General features: G+C 32.5%; 1 protein-coding gene across 1 annotated transcript; it reads right to left on the minus strand.

Moving 5' to 3' along the window:
* Positions 1–1,199: 1,199 nt before the first annotated feature.
* On the minus strand, positions 1,200–12,095 carry LOC134695018 (DBH-like monooxygenase protein 1). Its single transcript, XM_063556154.1, has 11 exons — positions 11,710–12,095; positions 10,747–10,893; positions 9,644–9,820; positions 8,626–8,709; positions 7,514–7,690; positions 6,235–6,337; positions 5,319–5,485; positions 3,901–4,083; positions 2,956–3,015; positions 2,324–2,560; positions 1,200–1,341 (listed from the first exon to the last, which is right to left on the minus strand). Exons 1-11 carry the CDS (start codon positions 12,031–12,033, stop codon positions 1,270–1,272), a joined length of 1,731 nt encoding a protein of 576 aa, XP_063412224.1. The 5' UTR covers positions 12,034–12,095; the 3' UTR covers positions 1,200–1,269.
* Between the last annotated feature and the right edge of the window lie 371 nt (positions 12,096–12,466).

A 12,466-nucleotide genomic window follows, 5' to 3' on the forward strand; every position in this document is an offset into this window, starting at 1 on the left:
TTATTATACTTTTTTCGCAGTATTACAGTGTGCTAGTGACATTTTAATTTTAGTTAATTCATATGTCTTTTTATTTTATTTATACGTCCATTTTCACTGAACTAGACATTTATACACATATACACATTTTTATTTATGATCCAGCTGAGGCCCGCCTACGGGTGCGGGATATTTTTGCGGTCTTCGGCTTTTTTTCTGCTCTTTGGTCGGGTGCTGTCTTTTTGACATATTGCTCATTTTCATTCTAAATTAATTTTATTTACTTTGTGATGACAAAATGAGGTTAATTTTTCCTGAATAGATATAGGAAGATGTGGTATGAGTGCCAATGAGACAACTCTCCATCCATGTAAGAATTTATAAAAAATAGTTAACCATTATAGGTCAAGGTACGGCCTTCAACATGGAGTCTTGGCTCACACCGAACAGCAAGCCATAAAGGGCCCCCAAAAATTACTAGACAAGTGTAAAACCATTCAAACGGGGAAACCAGCGGTCTAATCTATATAAAAACGAGATACGAGAAACACGTATGAACTGCATAATCAGAGGACAACCACTATACATCAGTTCCTTTCTTAGGACAGGTGCAAACAGTTGCCGCGGGATTAAACGTTTTATTGGTACCACACCTTCTCATTTTCTGAAACAATAGTATAACATCACACAACATAGAAAGACAAACTTTAAAATCAAAATATCAATTGGAAGGGTTAACTCAATCTAAAAACGCAAATTAACACACATTGAACAAATAAATTAGATCTGTGATAACTAAATGCAAATACATAGTTAATGAAAATCATAAGGCATAAATAATTAAGGAAAAAAGTTTAAACAGGTTTAAAAAAAAGTTAAAATATGATACCGCTGTGAAATGTTGCATAGTTTTGATAACGAACATCGTTAAGTAATTATAATTGCAGTATAAACATAAGTACTAATTCCTCGTTAGTTATATAAATATAATTTAAACTAATCATGTAGTAATGTTGAATAATAGATACTAAACCCTAAACACAGAAACCAAGGAATGTAAAATAGTTCAAGCATTTAGGGGTCATACCGATTTTCTTTTTTCTTTATTTTTATACGTTGAGCTGCTATTGAATTACACCCCACATCAAGTATCATACTCCTTTTATTCAAAATTTACTCTTTGTTTTAGAAAATTCAACACTTGCTTTTTTTTTTTGAAGTTATTTATTAACATATATTATGAAATAATGAAATTATGCCATCGTCAAAGATTAGATCAGTAAGACGGAGTTAGGAACATTGTCGTTGTGGTTTCTGGAAAGGAACATCCGGTTTAGGAACAACTGAAAAATGTCGATGAATCTACAAAACGAAATAGTTATAATTATTCATGAAATATCGTTGTAAATTAAGATATACACCAAAAATGGGGGGTTTATACAAGATGGTAAAATTATGCATGTAAGATGACTATAATATTTGTTTCGAGTGCCACTGATAAGAAAATAATTTTAGAAATTAGAACATGGTTCTTCACAGTGAACTTTGGGGTGGAGGTAGTAGTTATCAATTTTAAGACTAAGTATTAATTCTGTCAACATAGTTTTGAATATGCTATGAAGTATGCCTTGCATGGTCATCAGTGAAGATCTAAAGTTCTAATTTATTCGTTGTATACCTAGATGAAGATCGGTAATACAGTACTCTTCTCTTTTTTTGTGTTTTATGTTCATCATTCAAAATTGGTGTTTTAAGAATTTACAAATTAGGATTTTAAATTATATTCTTAAACTGAAAGTCTATGTTAATATAACATGGTTCGAACTCGTCCCATTATTGTCAATTTAAAAGGCAATACGACGAGGAGTGATTGCCAATGGAACAACTATCTTCAGAAGACCAAAGGACAAAGATTGATTAAAAACAACTACGGCCTTCAACAATGAGTGCAACCCATATCTTTCAGTAAACTATAAATGCCAAGAGATAAATGTAATAAAAAAAAAAGTAACCATCTGATATAGAATGTACTAGTATATAAAAAAAAATCTCGACATTAACCGAAAAAGTTATATTGAATACAAAAGTTTAACGTGCTAGCTCAAGGTGATAGACTTCTGAAAATGTTGTCACCATAATTTAGACCATTCTTTTCCCTTCATAATTGTGACGTGCTCGCCGGAGATACAATAATAATATATCTGAATTCTTTGATATGCAGATGATGAAACCCTTGAGCCCCTGCGATTGCGACCAGTGCGAAACCTGAGATCATTGTGAACTGAATCAGACTTTTATCGTTCCTACGTTTTGTGACTTGCTGGTTTTATTAATGATAAATTACCTTTAGCCTTTCGGGTCCATTACAGATAATTTCATTTGTCGAATTATTCACCAAGTCTTGAAACATGTGCTGGACATTATCATCTCTCCAATTCCAACCGTTAAATTGTTCCACTGCTTTGGATGGATCTTTGGATATTTGGTCATACACTGGTAAACTCAAACAAAAAGACATTGGTATCCTTGGATAGTAGTATAAAAAGGACACACACATCTCTTCTTGTGTTGATAGACCTCCCTGTATTTAAAAAAATCTTTGTACGATTATAATATAAAAATATAATGGTGGAAGCCACATTTAATTAATTTCTAAATCATCCTCGAAAAGAAAACTGTTGTGTGTGTATGATCCCAAGTATGATATAAAAATTAAAACAACACCTTATAAATGTCATGCGTCAGAAGCTCTTTTATTTTCTGAATTTACCGTCATTAAAGCCGAATATAGGAAAGCCAAGAATGTATTAAAAGCACGAGGGTTGAAAAACTATATGAGAATTAAAGATCTTGAATAATAGCCAATTCCATTTAAGGTCAACTTTGTTTGAGGAAGTTGAATTCTAAGTTTCTTACTAATTTCTAAATTTGAAATAGGAAAAGAGGACAGAAAAAGATAAACTGATATGTACTCACTGTTGTTGGTTTGTTTCTTCTTGACGAGTCGTAGGTACATTCAATAATAAAACTGTCACCCTGATAAAAATAAGGTACATTTTCGTTTACGGCAATTTTCTCTGTTATTTGAAATGAAATGTTATATTTTGTCTCTTTGTCATATATCTTATATATCCTTTAACTGTTAGTGTGTTCATGTCTGGAAACAATACACATACCGCTTTGTATAAATATCGAGCATTTAGCTATATAGAAAAAAATTGATTAATGTACAGATCTTAAATATAATAAATCCTAAGGTTTTTCTTAAATATTTTATTTAAGCATTTTTGTGGTACTTTTTTGTGCGTATTGTTCTGAAATATATTTCTTCCTTGTAAGTTGAGCGAATTCTGCGGCCACTTCACAGTCTGAACGATCATGGATGTCGAAAATTGTGAAGTAATTTCATAAAAATTTAGAGTTAAGTTTCTTTGATTGGGAAGAAACTGGTCTAACCGTCGAAATAGCGAAATACACTAATGTATAGTGATTGTGTAGGTTTGTCCAATATAAACATAAAACGCTTCATTATGGACAATGATGTATCCAAGTAATTAATGGATTTCCATGATAAACCGAACAACTTTATACATGTAATGCACATGTATGGGAATCTTTCAAAATTAGATCAATTGTTTTAATAGCAACTTTGTTTTTAATAATTTTTCGCACATAAATTTAAAGTGCTCTATTTTTGTTGTTGAAAAACTAAGGTTTTTTCCTTTAAAAATGCATTTAAAAAATCCCGTATGTATTCTTTTGTAATGAATTGATCTCAAGTATGCATCTTTCTATACAAATTCCAAACTTCCAAGACACGTCTTTACATACACAATGATTCCTTCAAATTATTCATTTTAAATTTAAAAAAAAAATAATGAATGCTATGTAGTTTAAAAATTTCAAAACAGTTTAACATACTCGTTTGACCTCTCGTTCTTCTTTTAAAACCCGGATATCTTGGTAATTAAAATCATAGTGATCATCCTCAGCTATGGGTGGCAGTTCAGTTCCGTTTCTAATATGCCTTGTTTTAATTCCAGCACCCAATAAATGAGCATGTTGTAAGAGGCCAAAAATCTTAATTCCAGTTTCTGGTAAACCCTGAAATATAAGTTCATTGAATTTAAAAAACAACATAAAAATGACTCAAGGTTAGATTATAGTGGACAGTACGTTTTTTCATGCACCAACGTACTATTATATGAGAGCCGTGGTGTAGTGGTTAGTGCATCGGACTACTAACACAAAGGTTCCTGGTTCGATTCCCGTCTGGGATGAAAATTTCAGGGACTTAATTATCGGCTCTCCCTTGACACCATTTGCGAGTATGGTCTTGAGGAAACGATGATAGTCCGTCGGACGGGGACGATAAATGGCTGACCCGTGTTAAGAGAGAGCCATATCTCTTGCACGTTAAAGACACCCTTGTAGATTTCGAAAAAGAGCAGGCTAATGCCGCTACAAGGCAGCACTCGCACCCGCAAAGTGGAAAGGGATTAATATAAGTTGCAAAACTTGTTTCCCAATCCACTATAAATAAATATGTTTAAACTATCATTGTTCGCAATTTGTGTTATAGTGTTTCTGCTCAAAGTAAAGGAATGGTGTTTAATAGGTTCAAAGGTCATGTTGTGAGAACTGCAGTTTTTCCAAGGCACGTTGTTCTAGTCAGTCTCCAGTTTTTTTGGGTTGGTTTATAAATTTTTGTTTCATTCTGCTCAGAGTGTTGTTGTAACAAGATCTACTTTTTGAAATCTCAAAATGTACGAAGTATGATTTAAAGTCAATGATTTTTTTTGGTTTCATTTGCATTCAGTGAAATCCTGTTAGACTGGAAAGAAAATCAAACACAATTCAAGGGTCTCTTATAACAAAAGAAAAAAATAGAAGGTACCATGAGGTAATTAAAAAAAAATGTAATTTCGAGGAAAGACAGAAGATACAACAAGAAACCAGACATACATGTGCAAACAACAAATACATGACAACTCGAACTAAAAACAAGTCTGACCAAAACAACTCGAATCACAGTCAAGTCGAACCAAGACAACTCCAACCAAAGACAAGTCAGACCAAGACAACTCGGACAAATTTAAAGACAACTCGGACAAGTTTTAGAAAAATTCGGAACAGTTTTAAGGACAACTCGGACCACTTTTGAAAGCAAAACGGACAAGTGTGAAAACTACTAGAACCACTTTTTTTTATAATTTTAATGTTATAAAGACAACTCACTCCACAAAATACTATATAGTGTCCATCATTTTGTCTATTAAAACTATACATGTGGGTACAAAGGAATCTCTTTCTAAAAAAAACAATATTTGAAAACATACCCTCTCAGTACATTCTGGACTACAATATCCCGTAGACAAAAAAGCTTTCTGATATGGAGGTATAAAATGATTTGGATCAAAATCGATCCCAGTACTCATACCGGCTGCGTCAAACTGGCGAGTATCCGGGGTAAGAATTAATCTGATACCTGAACTGTCAACAATATCTGAAATGTAATCCAAAATATCTCTTCTTTTTTTTTTATTCAACAACAAATTGCACTTTTTGCTGTTAACAATATACCTCACTAGTCCAGCATACCAGCTTGTTACCAAACTAAACACATCACTTTGACACCATTTTTGCAAATCAAAACAAATTTATATAAAAATGTAGCTAGTTATTCTCGTAAGTATTGTTTTGTTGTTTTGCGTGTCATAATTTTAGAATTAACATGCATTTATATATTTTCTGTTGGAAAATATTTGCTGTTAGAATGCGTTTTTGTTTTTAGAATTATAGCTTTGATCAAAGCAATAACCTCGTCATAGATACCAGGCTTAAAGTTTTGTACGCAAGACGCACATTTCGTTTACAAAGGACTCATCAGTGACGCTCGAATAAAAAAAATTTAAAAGACCAATTAAAGTACGAAGTTCACGAGAACTTACTTGTTTACAATGTTAATATATATATGTTAATATCATGTAACCTATATGTATTAAGACTCATTTGATTCCATTTGTCAGTAAAGGATACATTCGTAAATACTGCCACCACTGTTTTTGTGTATTGTAGATTGATCTTCGTATTGCTGTTAACTCTATTCAAGTTTTACAAATAAAATTGTTTCATATCTGTGTACATAAATAATATTCAACACACTTTGAGTGGTAAATACAAACACGAATCCAATTACAAGTACATGTACGTGTAAAATCTGTATATAAATATTTAATTTCTTCAGTTACTTACCAGATTTCATGGTAGGATTGTTATAATGTATTTCTAGTCTCACATATTTTGGACTGTCTGCCTCCCCAAAAGCAAATCCAACGTGCTCTGGCATATTAAAAGCCTAGTAATAGAAGACAAATATATTTACGAAGGAAAGAAATACTCCTGATACTAGGTTATTGGTTCACATAAATTTGTGTAGGCCAATGCATTTAAAAAAAAAATTTAAACAAAAACAAAAAAACTCTGCATTACATGCAGGACATAATACTAATTTTTAAATCGATGTAAACAAACTGACTTTATGTAATAATCGATGAAAGGGGAATGATAGAAAAGAAAAAAAGTGGATCATTTAAGTAGATCGTAATCTTGTTGGCACTTTTCATGCGTTGTGCTTGAACTGTAAGGACCAACTATACCTAACTTAAACTCAATCGAGCATGTGTAAATCTAAATTTCATGCAGTAACAAGAATGATAACGATTGTGCTACAAAATTAGCATTGGGAAGGTCGATCGGAAGTTTTTTGCTTTCAGTTTATTCTTTAGTTATATATTCAGTAGGAGAACAAACAAAATATAAATCATTTAGTTAAGTTCTGAATCATGAGTCAATCGGGAAGAAGGGCTGACAGTATGGACTGCCATTTTAAAAAAAAGTATACTTGATAGAAGAAGCATTTACGTCTTACACACAGTTCATTCGTAAGTGTTATTACTATGGATGTTTTACGATCAGACAGCACTCGCTCAACAAAGGATATCTGAAAATTTTAATGAACGCCATCATGAGTGGCATTACCGATATAAAATATCTGTTTCACGGATGACGACGGATATATTCCAATTGTTGAAACCACAATCCAGTCCTCTTTTCCTCGAATGAAATCTACCGAATTAGACTTATCACTGGGTTTGTTCTCACATGAGCAACATGACAGGTGCCACATGTGGAGCAGAATATGCTTACACAACCGGAGCACGAGAGATTGACACCGGTTTTTGTTAGGGTTAGTGTTGCTCAGTCGTCAGTTTTCTATGTTGTGTTTTAATTTGTGTACTGTTTTGTGTACTGTAGTTTGTTTTTTTTGTCGTTTTGTTTTTGTCATGATATTGTCAGTTTATTTTCGACTCCTAAGTTTGAATATTCCTTTGGTATCTTTCGCCTCTCTTTTAATGCTGGACGGTAAAAGTTTAGGTGGCCCTTTTTTTAAAAACCCAATTCAACTTTTACAGCCATTTAAGATAAGAGCGTGTCAGCCACAACCTAATGTATAAAGCTGCATGGTACATACCACTCCGCCTACAGCCCAACCCACCACTACTTCACTGCATTTATGGAAACGTCTAGGTGTAGACCTTGAGTAACATTCAAAGGAAGTTCCAACATCTGCCTCGGTTACTTCAGGACATGTTGTAACAACAATATGGTGGACATAATCGATGTTTTCTTTCTGTATTACTGGTTCATACTAAAAGAATGCAATGATTTAATTGGCCGGTTCAGAATCTAAAGCATCATGGGTAATTTTACCCCAAAGTGAATATAACGTTACGTCATTGGTTGAATTTCCATTGTTTATAACGTTTTAAACCAATCAAAAGGCTTTGGTGTACGCTTTTTAAAATATTACCCAGGATGCATTAGATTCTGAAACGGCGAATTATTTCCCCCCAAAAAATATTAACACAATATGTATTGATTTATTCGAAGAGTGGAACTTAGTTCTATTAAACATTTTTTTTTTTAAAAACAGGCAGATAGTAATCAAGGCTTATTTTTGTCAATGCAGACTTACGACTGGGTCACGGGTAGACGACGAACATTAGTGTTAAGCCACAGACAAGTTTTACTCTTCATATGCTTAACGTTAGAGAAGTTCATTAAAATATAAAAATAAGAAGATGTGGTATCCTTACCAACGAGACAACTCACCAAATGACACAGCAATGTCTATCATTCTTGCTAGAAACACTTTAAATGCTTTTCTAATTTTATTTTCTATAGATATAAAAGCACTAATACGTGATCATTATATCATAATGCAACATTGCAGATTGATGTTACATCTCACAAATGACTCCGCTCATATATATATATATAATTATTTTTGCAATATACTTTAACTTGTTCTGGATTTCACAGATATATTTTGTATTTCCGTTCATATATACTATGTTTTTCACCCTGTTTTGTGTATGCACTTTAAATATGCTCTGGACTTTTCTATACTGATTAAGACACTACCTTTCTGCACAAGTGTATTTGCAAAAAAAAAAAAATAGTATATAATTGAAATAAACCCTCTTTGTCACCTGTTATTTCTTATTGATTCAATCATTTTCCTTTTTGTGTATGCAGTTCATATTAAATAAAGTTATAATATCTACTAAATCTATAACTCACTCTGATCATATGATGTTTCTTTGTTAGAGTTGGTATTTTGTGTATAGTACATTGGTAACGTGTATCAACTGAAGGTACAGAAAACTGAAGAAAAGAAATATTTCAATATAATTATTTGAAATGCAACAAACAAAGAGGCAAATTAGAATAAGGTCATACATATGAAATACATATCGGACTTGTCTGCGGAAAAAAGAATGTTCAGTTTTTGCGACCACTGGGTTGATGACAATGCTGGTAGACGATATGTCCTAGGCGATATGAATATCCCAGTAGTGCTTTAATTAAATTTCATAAATGCTGTCATTTTCTGTAAATGTTCTGCATGTTAACATTATTTAAAACATTAAAGTTTTTTCTACCCCCTCCCTTAAATTACCCTCTTTACCGCTTAAAATCTTATAAATGGTCTTACATAGATTTGACACAACTACATATATTTGGAATTTATTATGGATATTATAATGTCAGTTGTGTTTTTTTTTTCTACTATGCATTTGTAATTGGCGACGGAACATGAGTTTTATATTTAAGTTGTTTAAAGAAATTCCATATAAATATGCACATGTGCAGCTTACTAGCTACTCTTATCTCTTGTCATACATATCTTTACAATACATGTATTATACATTTTAGTAAAGTTAGGGATGACAGAAATTTAAAGAATTATCATGAGAGTTTAAGTTTCGACTTAAATAAATGATATAGGACCAATATAAGAAACCCAGTAATGGCTGGTTGGACTAAGGTTATTTGAAATCAAAGCTCTGGTTTATAGAGCAACTTTTCTCTAAAGAACTGTCTCATTGTATATTCAATATGAATAAGTACTGAAAAACATTTTAAATATTCAATACAACTATATTTTTCTAGTATTAAAGCATTCCTTTAATCACATCTTTTATTGAAACCTTAGAGGGATATGAATGATATACATTTTATACATGTCCCTAACCTCAACCACGCCTCAATTTATTTTTTCATTTAAAAGACATTGCTTATATACATGTAAACCTACGTGAGGTGATACCAGATCTATATGTATATTATTAACTGGAATGTTAATATCCGATTTAGTAGATGTCAATAACATCAAACTTCGCGCTCCACGACGTTTTACTCCATGCCATTGCATTCCTTGAACAGAATCTGGATCGTCAGGATGATAGGAATATATAGCTTTCACAGTGTCGTCCTGAAAATAAAATCCATGAAATTTAATTCAATTAACTAATAATGTTTTAAAATGGCTGTTACAAATGCTGCTGATCTGATTATTTTGTTTGCTTAATTTGGAATACCTTTTCTTAGTAATCTAGTATAAAAATCAACAGGAAGCCTTTTTTTGTATGCTGAGATATATCCTCAATTAACATTATATGGCAATCAGGATATACGAATCTTTAAGCAACAATTGGTTTCAACTAGTGAAGAAATTTACTAGATGTTTTTTCTACGAACATGTACTTCCATTTGGCTTATATATAATGATGACTCCAACTGCATCAAAGTAACAACACTAGGAGCCTTTTTACATGTTTTTTTATAGTTGGTTAAGCGTATTTAAAGACTTTTTTCACGTGTAAATATTCATGAGGTCGGCCATATTTGTTGTATTTAAAACTAATTACACACTGTAAGTATATCTTGTAATGAGTAACCGTTCGATAGTATGCTTTTTCAATTGCTTCGATCAGTGATTCTGAAGAAGGTTTTCTATACTTCCGGATACCAATGTAGAACTAAACCTCCCTCCTGGCTATATACAGTTTCATAAGCCGAGGGAGTTAATTTATGCATATGACTCCGTTGACATATTTTGCCTCTTGCCAATCAGCAAACAAAGCTCATGCCAACCTATTTGCATGAATTAGCTTTAATGACTACAAGGTTTGTGACGAAATATCGTCTAAGATCGCAATATCTTAGCGAAAGATGATGACCAGAGTTGAGGGGAATAACGCTTACGTATGTGCTGTATGTGCGGGGGAAGACTTACAAATATCTACCTTCCAATGCAGTGCATCTGTACCAAATTCAATATCACAAGTCATCGTACCTGAACAAAATTTAATATTACATCAATATCAGACTTACTGAATAGTATTGTCAAACACTTACAGTAATTATTGTATCGTTGTCATCACATGTGTCCAATTTTCTGGTAAATGTCAGGACAGTGCCAAAGTCGTTCTCAAAGCCATTAATCAAGTGCCAATCCTGACTGGTATCAACTTCGGGAGTAAAATGTCCCGTTGTATGGCAGTCCTTAAAATAAAATATAATTGTGTTATTTACAGTCAGTATCTATTTACTGGGATAACCGGTGAGTCGCAAACAATAGAAATAGTTTGTTGGTTTGATTTGGCTCAGCATGGTCTTCTGCATTCACATAGACGACGAGCTTTGATGAGGTCTCACAAAGTGAGTGCGATAATCCGTACCAATCTAAAAATATAGCGACGATCCAAAAGAAATTATTGCGTGTTTCTGAACATGTTAATCAATTATAAAGGTATATATCGATTTAAGCAAATATGGAATATGAATAAAAAATCAACAAAAAGGACATTTTTATGCAATTATCTATTAAGTTCAAATTAATGGATATGGTTAAGGAGTAAAAATTATTCATAGATACCAGTACTTGGATGCAAACTAATTAGAACATCTAAATTTTGCAATATTGTATCAAAGTGTCTTCAATAACAATATTAAGGTTCCACTAAAGTCAAAATATAACATAAACATATAAACTTTGCCTGTATTTCTCAACCTATAATGAATAAAGTCCTAAACTATGGGAACATATCTTCATTTAAACATACTTTAATAACATATACACACTGTGTCAATTGTCAATAAAATTGAAATTGCTATGTTGTGGCCAAACCGGTTCTTGGGTTGAACACTAAATTTTCAAAAAAATCTGGAGGCCTGCTAGACGACATAATTTGTTTGAAATTGGTATGGATGAATTTTAGTACAGATTGGCGAATTTTTTTAAATGACACTAGCGCAAAATAATTTCTGGGGAATTTAGCCCTTCTACTTTGTTCTACCTTTTAATATGAATATACTTGCTTTTAAAACTGCTGTTCCGTCTTTTACCCATCCAACGACGACATCCGATGGAAACATTTTACCATTCGGCGATAGTCCAAATCCAACATATCCCCTGGTTCTGACATGAGTTTCAAACGTAATATTGGTACCGCTGGCATTCCAAAATAACCAAAAGTTTCCGTCAGAGTCTAACTGAAATTTATGTTCGAATGCTGCTGTTGGAACGGGTTTTGTGTGTGAAGGCACCAAAGGCCTTTGTGTTGGATGTATTGGGTCAACAAAGCGCCCATTGCTATAATACAACCCAAGCAAAATTGTCAAAAACGTAGTGAACAAATGCATTTTTAGTTTTGAAATTGATTTACATTTTTTTTTTATTTATACATCGATTAGAAGTTCACAACTCTCTTGATAACCTCATACCGTCAAACCCATGTGACAATTTGTTGTAAGTAAACAAACAATTTCTGCATATCACGCGTACTTATATAGACCTCATTTGTTCACCTGATTATGACAGCTATTAGTTATAGTTCTTAATTAATTATAATGCGGAACTGCAACAATGGCTAACTCTTGTTGTATATATATACAGACACAAATGTATATTGTTTTATTATAAAATCAGAGAGAATAAGTAGTTGAAATTAGAAATCTTAATAATAATGCGTGATTTTTTAATACATGAATACACGATGATTCATATGTCCCTGCAGTAGCCTTATACATTGTAGATTAAAAAAGATAGGAACATAACATTGTTGCTAAATACACA

Source organism: Mytilus trossulus, chromosome 13 (genome assembly GCF_036588685.1).
Source record: "Mytilus trossulus isolate FHL-02 chromosome 13, PNRI_Mtr1.1.1.hap1, whole genome shotgun sequence".
In the NCBI taxonomy this organism is placed as follows: Eukaryota; Metazoa; Mollusca; class Bivalvia; order Mytilida; family Mytilidae; genus Mytilus; species Mytilus trossulus.

What these genes read in the sequence shown, in the direction of transcription:
- LOC134695018 (XM_063556154.1), bottom strand. Translation starts at nt 12,033, where the DNA reads ATGCATTTGTTCACTACGTTTTTGACAATTTTGCTTGGGTTGTATTAT. An exon ending in AGAAACATCATATGATCAGA is followed by an intron (nt 7,691 to 8,625) that starts GTGAGTTATAGA and finishes GCATTCTTTTAG; the next exon opens with TATGAACCAGTAATACAGAA. An exon ending in AAGAACGAGAGGTCAAACGA is followed by an intron (nt 3,016 to 3,900) that starts GTATGTTAAACT and finishes TATTTTTATCAG; the next exon opens with GGTGACAGTTTTATTATTGA.